This window comes from Quercus suber, unplaced genomic scaffold, assembly GCF_002906115.3.
Source record: "Quercus suber isolate HL8 unplaced genomic scaffold, Cork oak 2.0 scaffold_886, whole genome shotgun sequence".
Classification (NCBI taxonomy): domain Eukaryota; kingdom Viridiplantae; phylum Streptophyta; class Magnoliopsida; order Fagales; family Fagaceae; genus Quercus; species Quercus suber.
The window spans coordinates 9,364-35,539 of record NW_027070313.1 but is presented as its reverse complement, the minus strand read 5'-3'; the positions used below and the strand labels follow the sequence as shown (position 1 = coordinate 35,539).

The following is a 26,176-nucleotide window of genomic DNA, read 5'->3' as shown; positions in this document are numbered from 1 at the left end:
TAGCTTTACTTTTAAAATTGCTCATTCGTTAAACAAAATAAATAAATAAACACTCTGGCTTACTTTGTCATTGACAACTGAATGAAATTGTTTTTCTATGTATTTTTATTCTTCATTAGCCAAATATTACACCACTTTTAGCAAAAAAATAAAAAATTACACCACCCTTACAACCTGTATTTACATATATGATTAATTCCTTATTCTCTTTATCTCTCTTTCTCTTTTCCATGTTTTCTTTATGTATAATGAAGTAGTTTAACAAGCATTCTACATATTTCCAAATTCAAGAAATCTTTTAGTGTTTGCTTCAATTCCAAGAAAATAACCACATGAATGCTTAATAAGTCATATACTTCAAAAGTAAAAATTTATATTAGTCACTATTTTTTTTTTTTTTTTTAATTTCATGTTTACTACTAGTCCTACTCCTAAGTGTGTTATTATTCTTCTTTGTCTTATATTTTTGTGAGGACCTGATTTGGGCTGTGAACCCACTACGTGGAAGGACTTAAACCGAAGAAGGCCAAAACAATGAATTTATAGAGAATAAGTTGAAAAACTGGGCTATAGTTTATCAAACAGATATTAGAATGGATTCAAGTAGGAAAATGAAAAGAAGTAGGATTATATTGAAGAAAAAACAGTCCTCGGCAGGATCTGAGGTGAACTACTCTTGATTATTATTCTCAAATTCGGTTACAAGTTTGATTCCTGAATGCTTAGTGTTTTTCTTTATGATTTTCGATCCCCCTTTTATGAAGGACCTTTCTCCTTATATAGTTCCTTCTAAAGCATCTTGATCTTATACTTGTTGATCACTTGCGTTATCACTTGAGTACTTGTCCCATCAGACACCTTTTCTGGTTGTGTATGCCTTGGGGCAACCAACTTTGTACTGTTTAGAGGTCTTCTCCACATTAATGCAGCTAATAAAGTAGCTACATAACATTAAATGCGGTGGTGACAGTTTTCTTCCTAAGATATCTGAAGCCTTCTCTCGGTCTAATGTCTCCACAATGTCTATTCATACCGACAAAACTTTCTAGGAGATTCTCTTCCGAGGAGACACTTATCCTCAGCTTGTCTCGCTAAGTTTTTATGACCAGAATCAACTCTTTTATTCTTTAACATGATCTCTAATGACGAAGATTCTTTCTCCTCGGACTAGTCCTGATCCTTAACTTGGGCCATAGGCCCAATGGCCAAATGTATAATGGACTTCCGGGCCTAATATCCCTACAATTTTTATTTAATTGATATTACATATAAATATAATAAATTATTATTATTTTGACAAAAATTTATTATTAGTTATTTAAATATATATATATATATATATATTTTAGAGTCTATTATATCTATTTATGTATTCAATGGTTGTTGTCTTACCGATCTTTAAACTATTAATAATTTTTTTAAACTACTGTACAATATAGTTGTATTATACACTAAATTTTATTTAGAATAATGTTTCTAGATTATTGTATACTAGTGTACATGAGATTAGGAACTAAGGAAACTGGAAATTCAAAAAATAAAATAAAATAAACTGGTGAGTCTTGATAAAGTTAAAATTAAAAAAAAAAAAAAAAAAGTTGGAACATGGTCATGAGGGAAATATCAAAATGGATAAGAAGTTGTTGTTTTGTTTTTTTTTTTTTTTTTTTTTAATTTTATAAATTTTTGGATAAGTTTGTTTTGAAGACATTGATTAGTAGTAATAGTGTCCTATTTTGGAAGCATTTAGAAAAAAAAAAAAAGAAGAAGAAGAAGAAAAAGGAAGACACTTGACACCGAACGGAGAAGAAAGAAAAGAAAAGAAAAAAAGAAGAAGAAGAAGAAGAAGAAGAAGGAAGACACCTGAGACCGAACCCAGGAGAAGAAAGAAAGAAAAGAAAAGAAAAAAGAAAAAAAGAAGAAGGTAGATTGGTCAAAAAGGTGGCTGAGTTATGACAGTGGGTCCCTTATGTGTGTTTAATTACAAAAATGTCATTGAATTATGAGTTATGGAAACTGAAAACAGCCAAAATATGTTTTCAGTTTCCATAACTCATAACTCAAAAATTAGAGAATTGAGTAATGGAAACAGAGTTATGGAAATAGAGTTATCGTTTGCCAAACAACCTTTTTGCTATGGGCCCCACTATTTTTGAGTTATGAGTTATGGAAACATAGAATTGAGTTATGGAAATCATAAATCCAAACACCCCCTAACGTATCTGCCTCTCTTTCTCTCTTCATTTTCTCTGTTTCTCATCTCTCTCTCTTTATCCACAACATTCTGGGCTCTCTCTCTCACAGTGGCCCACCGTGTTTATATTGATCGGTGTTTAAGCTGTGAAGTTCCACTGGGTACCACTATCACAATACCGCCGTCGGTGGGCATATTCTGGAGTGGATCGTGGGTCCAGCGTGGGTCTGGCAGCACCGTGGGCTTGGTGGTTTTAGCAGCGTGGTCCTCTGATGGAGGCGCTCAACCTCGCCTCTGATGATGGGCTGCTTAAGCTCGTTGATGATGGGTTGTGATTTTTCTGGCGTGGGTCTGGTGGTGAGTTATGGTTTGTGGGTGGTTGAGGGGCTATGGATTTCGATGGTTTTGGGTGTTGTGGTGCAATGGTGGTGGGGCTATGGATTCCGATGTTTGGATTCTGATGTTTGGATTCTGATAGTTTTGGGTGTTATGGTGCAATGGTGGCAGGGCTATGGATTCCGGTGGTTAAATTCCAATGTTTGGATTCTTATGGTTTTCGGTGTTGTGGTGCAATGGTTTGAGGGGTTGTGGATTTCGATGGTTGGATTCTGATGTTTGGATTCCGATGGTTGGATTCTAATGGGGTTTGGGTTAGATTTGGTTTGATTGGTTTAGGTTAGCATGGTGGGCAATGGTGGTGGTGGTGGTGGTGGTGATTGGGTTGTTTTTGCTATGGGTTTCTCATGGGCTATTAGGTAACTAGTTTTTTTTTTTTTTTTTTAATTTGGGTTTTTTGTTTCGGTGGGATTTTGGTGGGCAATGGGCAGTGGTGGTGAGTGGGTTGTTTGGTGGTTAGTTATTATTAGTTCAAATTTGAAACTAACACTAAAATTACTTTTTTGCCTCAACAATAACAACTAGTAACAACCCGCCACTTAGAATTTGTTGTAAAATTGTTGTAGAAATGTTATAGACATATCATTTCTCTTTTTTTAATGGATTTGCTGGGTTTTTAGTGGGTATTTGCTGGGTTTTTTTTTTTTTAAATAATTTTTTAATTTGGGTTTTTGGTTCGGATGGGATTTTGGTGGGCAATGGGCAGTGGGTGGCGTGGTGGGCATGGTGGTAATTGGGTTGTTTGGTTGTTGAGAGATGGACATAAAGGCAGGGACAAAAATGAGAGAGAGGGGAGAGATAGATAATTTGTATATTATTTTATGGTTAATTTATAGTATTATTTTAATATGTTGCATTGTAAAATAAAAGTTGAGATGTTGAGAGGATTGTAAAATAATATAGTATAATAAATAAAGTAATTTTTGACATGTTAAAATATAATAATAGTTGGAAAATATGGGATGTGAATGCACTAAGGAAACGGGAGAAAGAAAAAAGACAGTAGGTAGCTAATTAAACTCGGCTATTATGTTGTGCAGACTGATGGGATTTGATAATAAATATTGTGTTTTTTGATGAATTTGGTAATAAATATTGATCACATTGCATATCTTTTTGATTGAATTTGCTTGAATTGGCTTTGCATTACTCTATTTATTAACCTCTACAAAGCACAAAGGATATGCACCCTTTAATTAGAAGTTGGTTAAAGAGAAATGTATTATTTATTCTATTGGGAGGCATGGTCCCTTGACTTTTCAAATATCTTTCCTTTCTTGTATTTTTTTTTTAAATAATAATTTTGAATATAAATTTCAATAATAACCACTAGATTTTCACTAAAAATATGTAATGCATTTATATAATTGATTAAGATCTTTTTTATTCTCTTTAATTAATTTTATGTTATACATAACTCAATTAAATTGATTTTAATGCATATACATCAGTTATATTTTATTTTTATTAGACTTACTTTTTGTTGTTGCAAAAATAAAAAGAATTTATAAGGAAAAGAAAGACTTATTTGATGTAAATATTTTTGTTTACATAAGAAAATATCTATGTTTCTTCTCAAAAAAATAAGAAAGAAAATATCCATGTACCATGTATAAGCAATAAATAAATATTAAATATGTGTGTGTGTGTTGCTCTTTAGATTTAATTTTTTTTATTATATATTTAACTTGGCTGGCATAAAAAAAATTTCAGGCTCTACCACTAATTACATTCCAATAAAGAAATAATTAAGAATCTACAACATGCATGTTTTAATTTGACTATAGAGTCTACAAAAAAAATATAGATATTAGAGTTTGTGGGGGTCTTTTCTTTATGTTGTACAACAATTTATGAGTTAGGCGTTTTTTTTTTTTTCTAATATTTTTTCTTAAAAAAAATAAATTAACATTCTAGAATTATGATTTTTTTTTTGGGGGCACAAATTTGACGTTTTTTATTATTTAATGGGAATTTTCAAGTCCCTAGAAAACTTTAAAGGCAAATTGGGGATCTAAATCCTAGTAGGCCTAAGTGGTATTACCCCATTTGCCACTTCGCTAGAAGGTTTAGGAAATAGTTAATTAAACGGGATGTTTGTATGTTACGTTAAGCAGACCCGTGGGAGGTGGTAATAAATATTGATTATTAAAATTGCAACTTCACTTCGGCTCCCACCTTGGGTTGATTTGCTTGAATTGACAACGCTTTAATCGGCTTTTCATTACTCTGCGTACTCTTTTTAGTTAATGACCTCTATAAAGTTTTTAAAAAAAGCACGAAGGCCCACGATTCAGGCACTATTACTGTTAGCTTTTGTGTGTTAAATTTTACTCCGGTACTCAACCTTATATGAAGCATCAACAGTTCAAGTTCTCAGCAAAAAACAGTTCAACTTCTTGAACTAGAACTATGACTTTTCAATGGCAGAGAGACGATGACGATGGCCTTGCTGATCTTACCACAAAGCTCCCACACTTTTTCAAGATTATTATGCCTCAAACTCTTCAAGAAAGAAAGCTTGTAAGAATACTTTCATCTCTCTCTCTCTCTCAATATCATACTCTAATTAACGTCGACGTCCACTTGGTCTTATTTATTTGTGATTCTTGAAAATTTACATTTGTTGATGACCAAGTTCAAGCAAATCCGTGAACTTGGTTCCATGTAACTTGCATGTAGTCATGAAAACTTTCATTTTGTAATGCGTAGGTAAGGTTACTGTTTTTTTTTTGGGGGGCTGTAACTAAGGAGTATATTGGAACAAGTTAAGCCATGAGTTCTTTTTTCTTCTTTTCTGACTGTATATTTTTTCAATGTCTTTATAATCCACTAGGTAAACCTGTATTGGCCTTTTTTAACACCTCAAGAATAATAATGGTAATAATATAATCCACTAGGTAAACCTATATTTATCATTATATTCTTTTAACAATAATAATGGTAATAATATAAAATAAAATAAAAAGTCTTAATCGGCCTTCTTCTTTGACTGCACAACAAGAATAGTAGAAGAACACAGTACAAGCAAATAGGAGGATTTAATTCAATGTGACATGTAGTCAGGTAAATCTGCCCTTTTGTAATGCGCGTGTAGCCATGGATTTTCGAGTTTTTGATACAGTAGAACAAAATATCAGTTTTTATTTTTATTTTTTACATCTTTCTGGGACTGTCTATATGGTTTTTGTCTGGTTTTTTTTTTTTTCTTCGTCAAATTTCTTTCAATTTTCCCTACTCTGTAAAACCATTTTCCCCCCTTTAAATGCCACTTCAAATTTTTTTTCTAAGTATCTTCTTTGAATTATTATTAAAGTATTAATATAAAAGAAAAACTAAATCCATTTTTCCTGTAGTGGTACTTATTGCACAACAAGAATAGAGCTTGATTGATTGCATGTGTTTATTTACAAAGCTTGCATTGATGTTATGAAAATTCTTTTTACAGCGGATTCCCAAAAAGTTTATAAACATATATGGAGTTGATCTGTCAAATATGGCATTTCTTACTGTTCCAAATGGTACAAAATGGAAAGTCAAGTTGACAAACGTGATGGTGAGGTTTGTTTTCAAAATGGTTGGTGCGAATTTGCAAGCTGTCATGCTGTAAACCCGGGGCACTTGCTAGTTTTTAGATATGAAGGAAATTCTCACTTTTATGTACTCATATTTGATGACACTGCAACAGAAATAGACTATCCCTTAGATGACCAACAACAAGTTGACAGGATGGAAGACATTGAGAGTGATGATAACTCTCTTGAAATCATGGATGGCTTTATGCCAAGCCGAAAAACAAGGGAGAAATCACCATTACCATGCCCTCTACCTCATAAGAGGTCAAAAACCAATCCAAGAAGTTCTGATTTGCAAGCAGGAGGGGATACACATTTTAGACCTGAACTCACTAAATCTAAAGGGTCAATGTTAGAGAAGTCAAAATGAATGCAGGGGTATCTTTACCAGGCGAGAATCTAAAGGTTTGAATCTTATACTTTTGTTTAGGATTTTGATTCTACACACTCTACATTTCACATCTCTTTTTTGTTTTTATAGCCCCTAACTGAACCTAATTTTTCAGCAGAAGAATGCAGTGGAGCTACGAAGAGATGCCCAAAATCTGAGGTTATTGAAAGGACATTGTCTGCCAGTGAGAAAGATAGAGCTTTTCAGAGAGTTAGTGCTTTTGAATCTAAGAATCCTTTTTTCAAGGTTGTCATGCAGCCATCATATGTTTACCCTGGGAATTCATTGGTAAGCTTCCAGTTCAAAAATTTGCAGGCTCAAACATTTGTGAACTTCACTTTTTAGATGACATACATTAGCACAAGAACAAAGATACAAAGCGGTTCTTCCTTTGTAGAGCAAAACCAAAAGCATTTTTTCCTTTATTTGTTCGCTGAAAAGGAGAAATCTTCCTTATTATCCTTATTATTTTTTTTTTAATCTTTTATAGAATATATCATCCAGCTTTGCGGAAAAATACATGAGCAAGATGAGTGGTGAATTTGTCATCCTTCGGTCTTTTGATAGGGGAACTTGGTCTGTTAAGTTTAGTAATTACAAAGCACAAACAAAATCCGTGTTTCGGCAGGGTTGGAAGGAATTTGCACGAGACAATAGCTTGAAAGTAGGTGATGTTTGTATATTTGAGCTAATTAATGGCATTGAAGTTGCTTTTAAAGTTGCCATTTTCCGGGCTGCTAATGATATTGATTGCCCTCTGTCGAATGGTAAGGAACTAGTTGATTTTGTAAGCCTATTTACTACTAATTAATTTCATGTGCATGACTTCATATTTTCATGTTATTTCAGGATCAGCTCATGGGGTTGGAGGAAATCGAGTAGGACACAAAAGCAGCCCGTTAGTTAAACCTAAATCTGATTACTATCTGGATGATGAGTCTTTCTCACATGACCAATGTCCTTTGAAAGATGGTGGTGTAGGCATGTCTACCAATCGGAGAAGGCTTAAAGCTAAGGCTCTTGTGAAGAACCATGAATATAAGGCTCTTGAGAAGAAGCAAGAATTGATGACTACTAATGGAAAAGCTGAAAATCTTGTGAGAGCCAATGCTTTTAAATCAAAAAATCCCCTTTTCATGGTTATCATGCAACCATCGTACATTAGTAATGGTCATATGGTAAGCTTTCAGCTGAACATCTTATTGGGTTTTAGAAATGCAACTCTTATTAACTTAGATTTTTCATAGATTAATTAGAAAGCATGTAGCATAGAGTTGTTGCTAGACATCACTTGGTAATGATCTTTGCTTCTTTGTGTTTTTAAGGGAATTGAAGTTTAATTTATATTTAACAGTATCATCTTAGGTAGAAGGAAATCATGTAAGAATGTAAAGTCATTATGAACAATATAATCAAATCACTGGCATCCATTTGACTACCCTTCGACCATCAGCGTAACAAATAATATTATTGCCTCAAAATTGCTTTTCATTCAATTGGGTTCTACTATTTTTGAAATATCTTTTATTATTTTTTTGTACAGAATTTACCCCATGGCATTATCAACTACTTACTGAGAAAAGGCTTTATCACCAAAGGAGGTGTACTCATTGTGAAGCTCCAGGTTGTGGACCGGTTATGGCCTGTGAAGTTATACGCTTATGAAGGAATGTACCAGAGTTCATCGTGCAAGTTATCTGCTGGTTGGTCTGCATTTGCAACGGAAAATACTTTGCAAGTAGGAGATGTTTGCGTGTTTGAGCTGATTATGAGGGACAATGTTGTGTTAAAAGTCCACATTTTCAGATGCCTCGATTAAGTGGTTACTAACGTTGCATTGTAAATAATGCATTATGTATCATCTAGGGAGCTTATTATTTTGTTACTGTTCAAGACCTTTTTATCCTTTTTGTGTTTCTGGATTGGATTGAATCAAGGTTGATGTTTTGTTATATCTACAGCCCTGGCCTTTTCAGGTTATCAATAGGGTTTGTATATTTTGTCCAACAATCTTGACCCCTATTGAAGACACACCAGAAAAAAGGGGAGGAAAGATTAAAGGCATAATTTTCACTAGCTATTGTTAGAATTTTGGTCAGGTTGTTATGGTTTGGCTAACTAGTTGCCTGCAAAATTTATCCCTGTATTCATATCCAACACGCTTTGAGCATGTTGATGATTCGAGGCTTTCGAGCTCACTGTGCTCATTATTCCTTTAAATCACCAGTCGAAAATGAGCTGTTGCCACTTGATTCAAACGTTGCAAAGAGTGAATGGTTCACATTTCTTTAACAAAGTCCATGAAATTACTACCAATTGATGAATGCTTCAACTCAATGTTCTAGCAGCATGAGGCACAGAATATGTTTGGTAAACAGTATTTTTATAAAGTTTGCCTATTTTTCAATTTGGTCTATATTATTTCAAAAATAACGAGAATTGAAAATTTTCCAAGTGTCACAATATAGATAAGAAGAAATTAAATATTGACTTTTTGTTTTATTCGGTCTAATGTTTCAAGATTTTTCCTCCCTCACACATACACGCAAAACTCTTTGCACTTCAATTCACTATTTTTACCTCTTGCCCTTTTACTCCTTTATATCCACCTATCCATAGCTCTTCACACCATCCCATGTTAAATACAAAAACAAAAAATGATCTATGTACCATTAATCTTTCGACAACACCTATCTAGTTACAACATTGTTATCCCATCTAATCCTAACCCTTATGAGTTGGCTACAACCAGGGAAGGGAACTTGTATTTTATAATGAGTGACAGTGACTATTAAGATTTTAAAATGTTGAGTTTGAACATTGTGGACTTGTGTGTTTTGTAAAGGCTATGAGTGACTGTGGATGTTTGGGATGCTGATATGGGAAAGTCATAAGTGTATTTTTTTTTAGAATTGAGGAGAAAGAGAGATTAAAGCTTCGTTTATAGTTAAAAGTCACCCTAAAATCAAGCTGTATTATCTTAGGTAGATGGAAATCACAATATATTGCAACGTCATTGTGAACAATAGAATCACTTCATTGACATTTATATAATTATCCTACATGGATGAACTTGGATCCGGTTAATGAGTGCTCGAAGATTAATAAATGTTCAATTTATGAGCTGTAATGCACAATTTAAAAAAAAAAAATACACATATTATTGATTTATTGGCTTATACGCATAAATTTATTGTATTATTGCTTATTTTTTTAATATATTTCTACATTTTGATTTTATTTATTAAAAAATGTATACAAATATTATTTAATTGCATTTTAAACACAGCTTGGAGCATTTATTAACAAAATCCAAAAAATAATATTATTGTTACGACCCATTAGGTTCAACTTTTCATCTTAAAAGAGAAGCCACACTTTTTTGAAGCATCGTCCTTTTCAAGGTACTACAATATTTTTAGGTTTTTACACTTGTGAACAAAATAAACAAAATAAGCTGATGAACAACCGAAGGCACCCAAAAAAAAAAAAAATAGCATTTCATATGATGATGGAAGACATTGAGAGTGATGATAACTCTCTTGAAATCATGGATGGCTTTATGCCAAGCCGAAAAACAAGGGAGAAATCACCATTACCATGCCCTCTACCTCATAAGAGGTCAAAAACCAATCCAAGAAGTTCTGATTTGCAAGCAGGAGGGGATACACATTTTAGACCTGAACTCACTAAATCTAAAGGGTCAATGTTAGAGAAGTCAAAAATGAATGCAGGGGTATCTTTTACCAGGCGAGAATCTAAAGGTTTGAATCTTATACTTTTGTTTAGGATTTTGATTCTCACACATCTACTATTTCACATCTCTTTTTTTCACATCCACTCTATGTGCTTAAAATTTGAACATTGCCACATCACTTGTGGATTAGTGTGTGAAATAGCAGATGTGAACAAGTTTGAAAGTATAACAGTGTCATGTTTTTATAGCCCCTAACTGAACCTAATTTTTCAGCAGAAGAATGCAGTGGAGCTACGAAGAGATGCCCAAAATCTGAGGTTATTGAAAGGACATTGTCTGCCAGTGAGAAAGATAGAGCTTTTCAGAGAGTTAGTGCTTTTGAATCTAAGAATCCTTTTTTCAAGGTTGTCATGCAGCCATCATATGTTTACCCTAGGAATTCATTGGTAAGCTTCCAGTTCAAAAATTTGCAGGCTCAAACATTTGTGAACTTCACTTTTTAGATGACATACATTAGCACAAGAACAAAGATACAAAGCGGTTCTTCCCTTGTAGAGCAAAACCAAAAGCATTTTTTCCTTTATTTGTTCGCTGAAAAGGAGAAATCTTCCTTATTATCCTTATTATTATTTTTTTTAATCTTTTATAGAATATATCATCCAGCTTTGCGGAAAAATACATGAGCAAGATGAGTGGTGAATTTGTCATCCTTCGGTCTTTTGATAGGGGAACTTGGTCTGTTAAGTTTAGTAATTACAAAGCACAAACAAAATCCGAGTTTCGGCAGGGTTGGAAGGAATTTGCACGAGACAATAGCTTGAAAGTAGGTGATGTTTGTATATTTGAGCTAATTAATGGCATTGAAGTTGCTTTTAAAGTTGCCATTTTCCGGGCTGCTAATGATATTGATTGCCCTCTGTCGAATGGTAAGGAAATAGTTGATTTTGTAAGCCTGTTTACTACTAATTAATTTCATGTGCATGATTTCATATTTTCATGTCATTTCACGATCAGCTCATGGGGTTGGAGGAAATCAAGTAGGACGCAAAAGCAGCCCGTTAGTTAAACCTAAATCTGATTGCTATCTGGATGACGAGTCTTTCTCACATGACCAATGTCCTTTGAAAGATGGTGGTGTAGGCATGTCTACCAATCGGAGAAGGCTAAAAGCTAAGGCTCTTGTGAAGAACCATGAATATAAGGCTCTTGAGAAGAAGCAAGAATTGATGACTACTAATGGAAAAACAAAAAATCTTGTGAGAGCCAATGCTTTTAAATCAGAAAATCCCCTTTTCATGGTTATCATGCAACCATCGTACATTAGTAATGGTCATATGGTAAGCTTTCAGCTGAACATCTTATTGGGTTTTAAAAATGCAACTCCTATTAACTTTGATTTTTCATAGATTAATTAGAAAGCATGTAGCAGAGAGTTGTTGCTAGACATAACTTGGTAATGATGTTTGCTTCTTTGTGTTTTTAAGGGAATTGAAGTTTAATTTATATTTAACAGTATCATCTTAGGCAGAAGGAAATCACGTAAAAATGTAAAGTCATTATGAACAATATAATCAAATCACTGGCATCCATTAGAATGCCCTTCCACCATCAGCATAACAAATAATATTATTACCTCAAAACTGCTTTTCATTCAATTGGGTTCTACTATTTTTGAAATATCTTTTATTATTTTTTGTACAGAGTTTACCCCATAGCATTATCAACTACTTACTGAGAAAAGGCTTTATCACCAAAGGAGGTGTACTCACTGTGAAGCTCCAGGTTGTGGACCAGTTATGGCCTGTAAAGTTATACGCTTATGAAGGAATGTACCAGAGTTCACAGTGCAAGTTATCTGCTGGTTGGTCTGCATTTGCAATGGAAAATACTTTGCAAGTAGGAGATGTTTGTGTGTTTGAGCTGATTATGAGGGATGATGTTGTGCTAAAAGTCCACATTTTCAGATGCCTCGATTAAGTGCTTACTAACGTTGCATTGTAAGTAATGCATTATGTATCATCTTGGGAGCTAATTATTTTGCTACTGTTCAAGACCTTTTTATCCTTTTTGTGTTTTTGGATTGGATTGAATCAAGGTTGATGTTTTGTTATATCTACAGCCCTGGCCTTTTCAGGGACTTCTATCAATAGGGTTTGTATATTTTGTCCAACAATCTTGACCCCTATTGAAGACACACCAGAAAAAAGGGGAGGAAAGATTAAAGGCATAATTTTCACTAGCTATTGTTAGAATTTTGGTCAGGTTGTTATGGTTTGGCTAACTAGTTGCCTGCAAAATTTATCCCTTTACTCATATCCAACACGCTTTGAGCATGTTGATGATTCGAGGCTTTCGAGCTCACTGTGCTCATTATTCCTTTTAATCACCAGTCGAAAATGAGCTGTTGCCACTTGATTCAAACGTTGCAAAGAGTGAATGGTTCACATTTCTTTAACAAAGTCCATGAAATTACTACCAATTGATGAATGCTTCAACTCAATGTTCTAGCAGCATGAGGCACAGAATATGTTTAGTAAACAGTATTTTTATAAAGTTTGCCTATTTTTCAATTTGGTCTATATTATTTCAAAAATAACGAGAATTGAAAATTTTCCAAGTGTCACAATATAGATAAGAAGAAATTAAATATTGACTTTTTGTTTCATTTGGTTCAATGTTTCAAGATTTTTTTAATTGTAAAATAAATATTTTTTGTTTTATTCGGTCTAATGTTTCAAGATTTTTTCTCCCTCACACATACACGCAAAACTCTTTGCACTTCAATTCACTATTTTTACCTTTTGCCCTTTTACTCCTTTATATCCACCTATCCATAGCTCTTCACACCATCCCATGTTAAATACAAAAACAAAAAATGATCTATGTACCATTATTCTTTCGACAACACCTATCTAGTTACAACATTGTTATCCCATCTAATCCTAACCCTTATGAGTTGCCTACAACCAGGGAAGGGAACTTGTATTTTATATTGAGTGACAATGACTATTAAGATTTTAAAATGTTGAGTTTGAACATTGTGGACTTGTGTGTTTTGTAAAGGCTATGAGTGACTGTGGATGTTTGGGATGCTGATATGGGAAAGTCATAAGTGTATTTTTTTTAGAATTGAGGAGAAAGAGAGATTAAAGCTTCGTTTATAGTTAAAAGTTACCCTAAAATCAAGCTGTATTATCTTAGGTAGATGGAAATCACAATATATTGCAACATCATTGTGAACAATAGAATCACTTCATTGACATTTATATAATTATCCTACATGGATGAACTTGGATCCGGTTAATGAGTGCTCGAAGATTAATAAATGTTCAATTTTTGAGTTGTAATGCACAATTTAAAAAAAAAAAAATACACATATTATTGATTTATTGGCTTATACGCATAAATTTATTGTATTATTGCTTATTTTTTTAATATATTTCTACATTTTGATTTTATTTATTAAAAAATGTATACAAATATTATTTAATTGCATTTTAAACACAGCTTGGAGCATTTATTAACAAAATCCAAAAAATAATATTATTGTTACGACCCATTAGGTTCAACTTTTCATCTTAAAAGAGAAGCCACACTTTTTTGAAGCATCGTCCTTTTCAAGGTACTACAATATTTTTAGGTTTTTACACTTGTGAACAAAATAAACAAAATAAGCTGATGAACAACCGAAGGCACCCAAAAAAAAAAAAAATAGCATTTCATATGAATGGGTTCTACATTCACTAATAAACTATTTTTAAAATATCTTCTGTTCCCTTTATGCAGGATGTACTGTGGCTTTATCAACCACTCACCAAAAGAAGGCTTCAAGGAACATGACAAAGGCAGTGCACGCACTGTACGTGATGCTTCAAGTTGAGGACCGATTATGGCATGTGAAGTTACACATTTATTCATGTTCATGTTCATCATATGAGTTCTCTCTTGGTTGATCTGCATCTGTGAGAGAAAATGCTTTGCAAGTAGGAGATGTTTGCGTACGTGTTTGAGCTGATAATGAGAGACGATGTTGTGTTCAAACTTCACATTTTCATATGCCTCAGTTAAGACTTAAGTGGTTGCTAACATTGCATTTGTAATATGTATTATGTATTATCTTGGGAGCTTATTATTTGCTACCACTCTGTTCAGACCTTTTTTTTTAGTTCTTTTTTGTTTTAGGATAAGATTGAATCAAGGTTTATGTTTTGTTATATCTACCGACTGGCCATTTTTTTCCTTTTTGATACCAGACAAAGAGATTACACCACATTACAAAAATTGGAGTTTGTCTTGCTATCGAATTAGCAAGTTTCCTGCTTTCAGCTAATACAGAGTCTTAAGTTCTCAAAAAAAAACAACCAGCATAGAGTATTGCTTATTAATATTATATATATTTTTCTAATAAGGTTTCAATCCACCAAGGCCAGAGAGTCTTGGACCTCCAAAAAAGTTGGATTTCCTTGCTATTAGTTAGGATCACCACTCCTTGAAGACCTAAATGAGCTGTGTAGAGAAGCGCCTCATGGATTGCAATAAACATTGTTTTCTTAGGATCTTGGAATGTTGTGAGAAATGCTTTTCTGAAGAGTTGGCTTCCTTCCTTTGATTTACCTCTCAAGGCAGCACCTCTTCTTCCTCAAATCAACTTTCTGGAAATTTCAACTTAACACAACAATTGCCAATCTTCTTGGTAAGGCCAGACAGGACTAAGATGTTGGATGTCTCCCTTTGTTGTTTGTTCTTGACCTGTAAGATTTTCAATAAAAGCAGTATTTCTTTTATTGAAATGTCACATTCCTTTTTAAGCATGATTGTAATGATGCAGCTTGTATAACAAAACTTTCCAACCAGCATTTCCCATGGCCATGAAACCACCACCAGGACTGAAATCCAAACACAGTGGATATTGTAGGGACTTCTTGAGGGGAGGCCCGTTTGAGAATACTGTAAATGATGGAACGTGTATCAACTTTAAGCTGTTTTTCTTCACGCTAGATGAAATTGCCAATATTTGAGCATCATTGTTAAATTTCAGAAAGTCCACTTTGGTGGTTAGATTTCTATGGTCTTGATAGGCTTTCTCTTGCCCCCTAAGAACTCCTCTCTGTTGTAAACATTCACAATCCCACTGTCTGAACCAACTGCAAACAATTTTCCATTTGGGGAAGTTGAAAGACTTGTACTGTTTATGCAACCTGCATCGACTGCCTTATGGAAGCAAGCCCTTGTTCTCAAGTCCCAATGGTAGACCTGGCCATCAGCCACCAGAGCTCGATAATTGCTGACCATCATCAGCAAAAGCTAAAGAACGAGCTGTTCCATTCATCTTTTAGTGTCCCGATCAGTTCCTTCATTTTGGTAGAAACTAGCAAGATATAACCTTCAGTTCCCACAAAGGCAATTGTACTTGAATCAGGGGAAACCTCAAAAACTTCCAAGCTTTTCTCCTCCCTGCCAACCAGGGGGCCAATTTTATCAACTTTTGCTTTCACTAAATCAAGGCTATAGAAGAACTTTCTCCTTCCTGCTACAATAACCTGAGACCCATCAGGCAAGAAAGATGCCTTTCGAATGGGGCAATCATCAAGGAAGATACTTTGTATCTTGGTATTCCTTTTGCCATCAATCTGAAAAAATCTAAGCCTTCGATCCAATCCTGCAGCTAGTAGCAGCTGCAAATTTCGATGGAACTGAACTGAATTTATTGGAGCATTTGAAGGATCCTCTGCATTTGCATTTACAAGTCTTGAATATTCAAGACGTCCAGGCACCAACTTAGTGCTGCTCCTCACAACAAGGTTTTCATTTGTTTGAAGGATATCTTCAACAGCTTCAACATTCTTGTAATTATGGGCCAGTACTGCCCCATTTTCTTCATCCGATGATTCATCATCAAAAGATGTATCATTCCTTTACCTTGAATCAAATTGGGCCCACTCTGTGCCAGGGTTCAGCTTAATATGCTGAGCCCTCAATCTCAACACATAGTCTGAACCTGAAATCAAACTTTCATCCTTTTCCTTCCTCATCTTCCTTAATCTGTTAACTTTAGCAATATTTATGTTGGCTTTATCCTCTTCCTCATCCACCCAGACTGGTTTTCTTTGCTTAGTTTCTAGCTTGTCATTGCTTATTTCTGATAATTCTGCGTCCTCTTCATGAACAGAGAGCATGCTATTTGCAGAACAATCCATTATGAATAAAGCAGCACCTTTCTCAAGCTTGTCTTGAACCGCTTCCTTGTCTTCCTTCCCCAACTCAACAGGGGAATATAGAGATCCAAACAAAGAGTTTTCAAGCTTCTTCATTTCTCTTTCTTGCTCAATTACTAGCTTCTCATTCTCTTCATTGTGTTCTTTCCTTCTCTTTTTCTTATTCATCCTTGAAACATCCAAATATTCATTTTGAGCATCTTCATTCCCTTGCATAGAGGAGAGGTCATTGATATTCTCCCTTTTAGTCTTTTTAGCTTTACTTTTGGGGGGAATATTTTGCGATATTAAACTCATCTTTGACAAGAAAGATCCTGCTTCTGCAAAACCCAAAAAAAAAAATGCAATTTAAATGATGTACAAATTAACAGCCAAAAGATCTCTTGCTTTGGAATATTTACAGCAAACTGAAACATAATTTAGTCAAGGAACTATATCATAGAGTTGCAGTATCTAAAGCTCCACATGCAGATACACAGACTTAGAACAGGTCAAAGTTCTCTTACAAGCATAAGACCTTTGAAGTGATCTCAAAACATTCAACCCGAAATGTCAATGCAACCAATATAATTTCAAATTTACTATGACAATAACCTGAAGAAAGCCTCAAACATAAGAATCATAATCATCCTTTTGAGTTTAAAAGAAATACAAATATTTTGATTTGATTAGTAATAGATATTTTAGTAAAAATAGAAGAGACATCATGTACACGGGGTGCATTTCTTGATCAAAGAATTACATACAAAAAGAAATAAAATCAATAAAAGAAACACATGAAGCAGAGAAACACACTTCAGGGAAAAACTCACAGCCTTCCTAAATATCACCAGAAGTAAATATTGCATCAAGATGTCAGTCTTGCACGCACACGGCTCTGTTTGAGATAATATATTTTCATTGGCTTATTATTTGCTTAAAAAATAAGGTATTTACTAGAAACTGTGAGGCTTAAAGTGAAAATAAACCTTATCCAAACACACACAAGTACATCATATGTAACTGTCAAACTCACAAATGTCCTAATGATTACTGGCAACCATGTCGAATTCAATATGACCATATAACATAATAAATTAAAGACCCATTACATGCTTATAATGTTCTTTTGTGCTCTCTTCACACATAAAATCTGGAATTTGCTCAACCAAATAATTGCACGCATTTGTTTTCATAAAATCTGGAATTTATTCACTTTACTACCATTTTTTATTTCCAGCATTCTATTAGTTTCTCTTTTTATTTGATTGTAATTGTTTATGATACTTTGCGTTCACCATCGTGAACATAGAGTTCTCGTTTTCTTTATCAATAAATTCTGATTAATAATATATAAATTAGTTAATTAAAAATAAAAACCTCATGCATATAATGTTCTTTTGTGCTCTCCAGGTTGAAATCATCTATTGTAAAGACAAGTTCATAAGTCCTATACGTGTCTTTCCTCAAAACGAGTTTAGAATTTGAATTTCCTAAAAACCAGATAAAATAAAATTTAATTCACTTGAAATTTGTCTTTCCTAAAGATGAGTTCAAATGAAATAAATTGAGACAAAACCCATCTTCCCCAAAAATGAGGTTCTTTTGAAATGGTGTCTACTGAGAATTTGGACAAGGAAGTTTTAGCAAACATCTACTACATATTTAGGAACGTTTATGAAACATCAAATAGATATTTAGCTGAACAGTTGAAAAGGCATTATGAGCCCTATAATTTCTGGACAAAAACATACAAAGCACCTTGAAAGGAACTGCATATATAGAATAATGGTAATATCAAGCAACATACTTCCTAAAAAATTTAAAAAAAAAAAATCCCAATAAGCAAAAGCTGGAAGCACCATTTTCACAAAATTAAATTAATGAACTATCTCATCATTGAAGCTTCCAAGTCAAAGTTTTAATTGATATAAACATAAACACTTATTACTGCTGGCAGTAATAGTTCTGCCCTACCTTCATAAAGCTCTAAGGCATTCTAGTGAGCTACCTAAGGAACAAGACTTACTGATTATTAAGTCTAGTCATGAGTCATGAAAAAGGTCAAGGAAGCTGCATGCTAGAAATGACCAATAAGGATGTCTGATCTCCATAATGTCCCATTTTCATATTCAATTATTAATTTTACCCAAAAAAAAAAAATCAGTTAAAAAAACTCAGACAATGAAATGCACCATCTCAGCATCTCCCCAATTCAATGATATATATACAGATGGGCCAGGTCTTACATAATAAATACTCAAGAAATCACAAACACTACAATTTTATCATTCCAGTAAAGAAGTAGACACAAAATATAAACAAAAAGGAACAGAAACAACTTAAGGAATCCATAGATTCTAGGTGCAAATTGACAATGATGGTGAAGTCCACTCATATAAAGACTTCCAAAATAAGCATTTCAATTTAGCAATGAGCATGGAATCTGATTGGACCAACCACCGTACAGCAATAGCAATCCCACTTCCATAATTAAAAAGAATGCAAATCTTTTTATAATGTAATTCTGTATTCCTCATATAAGAGGGAATGCACAAAACCATATATGCTTACCTTCAATTCTGCCTTTTTCAGATCCACCTCGGAAGAAACTTCAAACTTAGGCCTTTTGGGAGGTTTCCTTTACTCTTGGCTTACTAAGATTAAGATCCTGCATAAAGCCATGGAGGGATTAAACAAGACATCTAAGCATTCTTAGAAACAAAATAAATAAATAAAACTATAAAATAAAAACCAGTACAAGCACAGAACAACCCAGTGAACACAGAATTCACAACAAATGAGTTATGTGGAGAGTGGTAGAAGGTCAAGCAATTCAGCAACAAACAATAGACAAGCCTTAATCCCAAAATTTTGGTGTCAAAAAGTCAGTAGATGCATTCAAAAAAAAAAAAAATCTTTCCCTCATACTATACTTCATTATTACAATCCTAATTTCATTTCAACTGATAATTGTAGTTACAAACTAGCTTCTGCTTCATCTATCACATTTCCAAGAAAAAAGTAAAAAGTTGGCGCCACTATAGACATACACATAACCCCATGAAATGTTGTATCATCTAAGCACAATCACTACTTATAGTTACCACCAAATTCACTGAAGACCCAAATAATAATAATGCCATTAGAGAGTAATGCATACACTCACAGACCCAAATTACAACACTAGACAATTCCAAAGCAGCGTAATTCTATGTTACCCAAAACCCACCATTATTTGTATCACATATTGCCCATAAATTTTCACATACTGAAAGTTTTCTAATCATATATAAAAATAAATAAATAAATAAATAAAACACACGCACACACACACAATAAAATTAGAAGAAAATCACATTGCAAATATATCTCTCCAAAAATATTTTGGGTTCCTATATCTCTCCATTAATATGTTGCCAATGCACAATTGTAAATATTCACTTTTAGGGTCCATGAGCGTTTTTAAAACCCAAAACCCCGTTTGGCCTCCTCGTACAATCGCTCATTTTAAACTCAAAACACTGTTTTGCAGCAGCTTATACAAACACAAACGCATCCTTAACAGAGTTTTAAGACAAAAAGGAACAAAAGGGGTTGAAATTTTTTTTAGAAAGCTTAATATTAGACGCAAATTACTACATGGGAATACTTGAACCAACCAGCTTGGTCAGCCACTAAGCGATTTTAGACTATCCAGAACCAAACCATTCAGCCAAAGCTCTTAAAAACAATATCCTGTGACCGGCTTGAAGAGTGGAAGTGAGAATGGAGAGAGCGAACAAAGGTTTGGCTGCTGCTTCCTTTGGTTTTTGGAACTCACGGCTGATATGTGCACATTTCGGTGTAAAAGTCAAGATGAGAGGTTTAGAGGGTATTTGGAACTAGGGCTGTCTGCGGGTCAGGCCGGTTTCTGGCCCAAACCGAACTCGACCCAATTGGATCGGGTTACTGAATTTTAGAATCGAATTTGACTAAATATTTGGGTTGGATCCGACATTCCGGGTTATCGGTTCTCCAAGTCAGAGTCATCGGTTTGTCAGGTCTGGGCCTCAGATTGGGCCGGACATTTTTACATAGTTAAAATTTTGAAAGTTTCATTTTTTTTGGGCCTTTTTAGCTCAAATTACACGGTTTGGCAGTCTGCTAAACCCCCCCATTGATTTCAGATTATTTGAATTCCATATATTTCAAATTGGGCCTCATTTTACTTAATTTATTGGGCCTTCAATAAGAACATATCTAAAAGGCCCAAAAAAGGGCTATTCCTTTTATCACCTGTGATTAAAAGTTAAAACAACATACCAAAATCCTTTTTTTTTTTTTAAATCACCTGTGATCTGAAACAAGATGCTACTATCAATCCAAATACATAATTTTCCCACATTATCCACAAAAAAATAAACACAACAAATAATATGTAATCTATTGCTCAAAAAATATAACAATAATAATATGTAATCTGTTAAGTGTTAAGCAGTAAGTTGCTCAACACCTATAAAACCTGCCATCCACAACAATCAATATTTCCAGCAACAAATAAATCACAACAGATAATATACTTAGTAACATAGAGGCAGTTACTGCAAGTTTTTTATCCAAATACATAATCTTTCCCACATTAACCACACAAAAAAAAAAAAAAAAAAAAGAACACAACAAATAATATGTAATCTGTTAAACAACACAATAAGCACCTAGGCAGTAAGTTGCTCAACACCTATAAAACCTGCTAACCACAACAAATAATATTTCCAGCAACAAATAAATCACAATAGATAATACTATACTATAATATTTCAATTAATAGATATATAGACTTAGTAACGTAGAGGCAGTTACTGCAAGTTTTTTAGGCAGTAACCCATAAGGCAGAAAGCTTGCTAGTTATACAATGTTCCAAACAATATAATTAGTTACAACAATCAAATACCATAGGTATTTCCAAAAAATAGCTTTTCCAAAGCATTGAATGACTAAAGTCTAAAATAGAAAAGAAAACCTATGAACTAAGATTTCTTTTCTATAAGCATTGATAGTTGAGTATTGTTACAAGTTAGAAAAGTGATATGTCCAAAAAAACTTCCAAAATATTCCCAAAATACTGCCTTCTTTACAAAATAAGTTACCATCCTCCTACAATAGACAAAAAATATTCAACAAACAATACATTAGTACCAAATACAAGACCAACTAGTAAGGAAACCAAGTTTATAATAGTAGAGGGCTAAAGGCAGAATCATACCAAGTCAATGATTAATCATCAATGCTAATTAAGGGTCATTTGCCTGAGGTGGAACCCTTGCTTGAGCTAGTATTTGCCGTTACACTTGTTGTTGGTTGTTGATTTAAAACTAGAAAAGAATAGGAAGTAAGACATTCAATAAAATTAATAGACTAAGTTTCAGAATTTAAACATATTACCTAAGTCAAGTAACTCCTCCTCCAATGCCTCTACATCATCCCTTGACTAGAGATGAGAAATTGGAACTATGGCTTGAAGCCAATTTTGTGAACATACAAGGTTTTGAACCATGAGAGGAGATAGTGAACTTTGAAATGGATCAACAATTCGACCTCCAATGCTAAATGCTGGCTCAGATGCAACAGCGAAAACTAGTATAGCCAGCATATCCTTAGCAACTTTAGATAACACTTGGTACCTATTACAATTGTCCCTCCATCACTCCAATATCTCAAAATTCACATCCTTTCTAACATCACAGTTTTCAGCCAAATTCTTCTCAAGCACATTACTACAAACTACAGATTACTCAACTTGCAAAAAACATTCATATCTCGAGTGAACCATCACATATGGATCACTACCATCACATATGGATCACTAGCATCACTTTCCAATTCTGTCCTCACTCTACCACTTTGTTCTTGCACATTTGGTGAATGAATAGAAGTGTAAAAATTATACAACTTATACAAAAGATCTTTCACCTTATCAACCATCACTTCTGCAACTGCATTCCCATAAACTTCAGAAAAAGAAAACTTCAAAATCCTCAATTTTTTTTGTGGATCAAGAACCACAGCCACATACAAAAGAGGATTAATTTTCTCCCCTTCCCCCCAATACTTCTCAAATTTAGTTTGCATGTTTGTGGTTGTGCTTTTCAAGAGAGTGTTTTGGAATTTAACTAAATTGGAAATTCTCTCCTGAATAACAAAGATCTCATTATAGAAGGCATTTGAAATAACGTACAAAGAACTGGAAAATTTCTTCATTGCATTATAAAAAAGCCTTAAGAAAGTCACAAATTCCCTACAATTTTGGAAATCTGTCATACACGAAGACCCCAAACCACCACTATCTTCCTTGGTCCTAAAGTACGACGAATTACTATCATCTTCAAAATCCATTCGAAGGAACACTTTCTCAAATTTTTCAGTAATTTCTAACATGATATAAGTTGAGTTCCACCTAGTAGGTACATCTTGACTAAGAAGACTCTTGGACTCCATACCTAACGTTTCCATAAAACTCCTAAAAATTTGACTTCTATTGGGTGAGGACTTCACATACCTCACAGCTTCACGCACCTTAGCAACAGATGCATCTATCTCTTTCAAACCCTCCCCCACAATGAGATTTAGGATATGGGCACAACACCTCATGTGCATGTACTCATTTCCTAAAACTGTCCCATTCCAATCTTTAGTCGCCCTTTGCAAAAACTTAATTGTTGTTAAATTTGAGCTAGCATTATCTACCGTCAAAGTGAATATCCCATCAATACTCCACTCACGCAATGACATCTCAATCTTTCTACCTATAGTCTCCCCCTTGTGGTCTTCAACTTGACAAAAATTTAAAATTCTCTTATGCAATTTTCAAGCATCATCAATAAAGTGACATGTGAGACACATATAATTTAAATTTTGAATAGAAGTCCATGTGTCCGTAGTGAGACACACCCTACAACCCTTCAAGGATTTCCTTAGCTTCTCTCTCTCATTATTATAAATGCCAATCACATCTCTAGCCACAGTTTGACAAGATGGGATATCCTTTAATCGAAACTTAGGTTGTAAGGTAGTTACATATTTCTTAAACCCATACCCTTCGGCATACTTAAAAGGCAACTCATCAATTATAATCATTTCAGCCAATGCCTTTCTAGAAGCCTCAACAGAAAAGGATGTTGACATAAGGTGGAATCCATCTTCTCCATCCTTTTTGGGTTCAAAAGCTAATGTTTTCTGCCCTTTAACTAGATCTTCTCTATTACGGTTCTTGGGACATATTGGCACATAAGCTAACAAATTACTAGTACCAGAAGTCTTACTATTAGCATTATACGATTTTTGACAATAATTACAAATAGCCTTAGTTTTACTAGTATCACCCTCACCTACTTTACTTTTTCAAAGTGACCCCAAACAATGGACTTTTTCCTACCACTACAAGTACCACTAACAAGGATTTCTGTACTCACTTGGCATGGTGGAACTAGGGGCAACTTAGAAGCAGCAACTGCTTTAGCTTAGGTAGCAGCAGAATCTTCAACTTGGGTGGGAATAGCACCATCTTCTGTAGCAGCTGGTATTTGGACAAAGGGTTCATTAGTGGGGGTTTCCATGACCTAAAAAAACAAATATACGTATTAGCAAACTAGAGTAAAAAGTATAATTCATAGCTTTAATAATAATAATAAATAATAACCACACAAACCAAAAAGGAAAACCAATATCCTGGAACCACACATTTTAATAAATATAATTAGAAGAGATTATTAGAAAGAAAGATCACAGATCACAGATCTCTTCTTAGCAAGATCACAAATCACTCAATGAAGTAAATTAATTAGGGACATGCAAGATCACAGATCTCTTCTTAGCAGTGAAAAATTGCATGATTATACTAGTCACATCATAACAATCTTCTCATATAAATGTGTTAAAAACAAAGCAACTTCTAGGTGTTGGAAAGAAAATTAGGAACAGTCACATAATAACAATCTTCTCATATAATCAACTTCTAGGTGTTAAATGAGTTAAAAACAAAGCAAGGTAAGCTAAAACTTCCATAAGATGCTATAACCAAAAATGTTAAATAAACCTTGTCTAATTTGGGCAATAGAGAACATACAAAGCTACAAACTAATAGAAAAGCAAAATCAAAAGAATCTGCAAGCCACATTAATGCAACTCTCATGAATTACATTCAGTAGTTTCCCTTTCAACAATCTTCTATTTATCATTTAAATTACTTTGCCCCTTTTTGTAAAAAGAAACATCAAATAATCACCAGTCACTACATATTATTATTATTTTTACTAAACACAAAGGAAAGCAAAAACCATACATTAAAGAAAACCGTGGGTGTATGGGTTTCAAACTTGAGGGCAGATAATGATACTTGGAGTCAGCTTTCAATCCTGTATAAAATTAAAACAGGATCAAAATTAATTAAAGAAAAGAACAAAGAATAAAAGTAAAATAGTTAGGGTTTCTAAGTTTTTTTTAGTTAGGGTTTCATAGTATGAATCTTTAGGTCTATTTGATTTTAACATTTGATTTCCATAACAAATGAAACCGACGAGACTAACAAAAAAGAAAGATGAGAAAAAAAGAAACATTACCTTACTCACTCAGTGAAGACTACACAATGGCTGGGTGAGGACTAAACACCGGCGGTAGCTATAGAGAGAGGAGTGGACAGTGGTGGTGGTGCAAGGCATTAGAGGCGGAGGGGGAGTAGGTAACAACATTGGAGGCGGCTAGGGTTTGTACTTTGGATTTGGAGAAACGTTTTAGACTTTATAGAGTGTGAGATTGTGAGAGTTTGAGAGAGTTTGAGGCTAAAGAACTGAGAGTGAAAATGGGAGGAAGAGTGAAAAGGGGAAGAGGAGGCATGAATGGGAAGCCATGAGTCCATGACCTGCACTCTATCTCTGAAGTGAAAATTGAAGAGTGAAGAGACTCGTGAGAGGAAGTGAGAGATATCAGATCTTTCCTATTTAATTATCACCGTTAGATTGGCTCTTCATCTTGGATTATAACCGTTGATTTAGAATGGGTTATTGTGCCACTGTAATCGGTCATATCGTGCTCAGTTTTACTCTCATCAACACCATTAATTTTAAATTTTAATTTGAGATGAACGGTTGATATTCATGTTGGGATGGTGTGTGAGAAAAAGTTGCTTTGAGTCTTGGGTTGGCATTGCTGGGCATGGGCTATTCCTGGCATGTGATGTCAAATCCTATACTATAATTTTTTTTTTTTAATAAATAATTCGCTCGATTCAGGTTTTTCAAGTGAAATATTTTGAAACCTAAATCCGAACCGAATTATTCGGGTTTTCCACTTGCCAACCTGTGACCGATCATAGAGTGGATTTGGAGCCGCCCGTGGACCTTCGGTTAGGGCAGGTCGGTTGAATTGGGTCACTGGACACCCCTAATTAGGATGATCAAACTTATGAGCACCACACACTTACGAGTTTGATCACCCACCCTGTTTAGAGGATATATCAAAATATATACTTTACAAATATTTATTAATATTAAAACTATAAGGAAAAATGTTTATAACCACAACAGCTATTGCAACAACAAAAAATTTATAGTGGTAATAATTACCTACTACATCTTCAAGTTCATTTTTATTGTAATAAAAATTTAAAATGTGTTGATTTATTATGGGCTTTTGGCTTTTTTGGACACTCTTGTATCAATTGGTGACAAATGAGATGGTATTATGGGTAGGCAT

General features: G+C 34.0%; 2 protein-coding genes and 1 pseudogene across 2 annotated transcripts; 1 reads left to right on the top strand and 2 right to left on the bottom strand.

Annotated features, from left to right (window-relative positions):
* Positions 1–6,056: 6,056 nt before the first annotated feature.
* On the top strand, positions 6,057–12,527 carry LOC111999554 (uncharacterized). Its single transcript, XM_065768093.1, has 10 exons — positions 6,057–6,529; positions 6,647–6,844; positions 7,047–7,323; positions 7,406–7,734; positions 8,100–8,259; positions 10,054–10,320; positions 10,527–10,699; positions 10,903–11,179; positions 11,268–11,590; positions 11,955–12,527. Exons 1-10 carry the CDS (start codon positions 6,119–6,121, stop codon positions 12,228–12,230), a joined length of 2,691 nt encoding a protein of 896 aa, XP_065624165.1. The 5' UTR covers positions 6,057–6,118; the 3' UTR covers positions 12,231–12,527.
* A 1,998-nt stretch (positions 12,528–14,525) lies between these two features.
* Positions 14,526–20,289, bottom strand: LOC112003809 (U3 small nucleolar RNA-associated protein 18 homolog; annotated as a pseudogene).
* Positions 20,290–22,258: 1,969 nt separating this feature from the next.
* On the bottom strand, positions 22,259–23,218 carry LOC111985026 (zinc finger BED domain-containing protein RICESLEEPER 2-like). The gene has a single exon (XM_024016645.2). It carries the CDS (start codon positions 23,216–23,218, stop codon positions 22,259–22,261), a length of 960 nt encoding a protein of 319 aa, XP_023872413.2.
* Between the last annotated feature and the right edge of the window lie 2,958 nt (positions 23,219–26,176).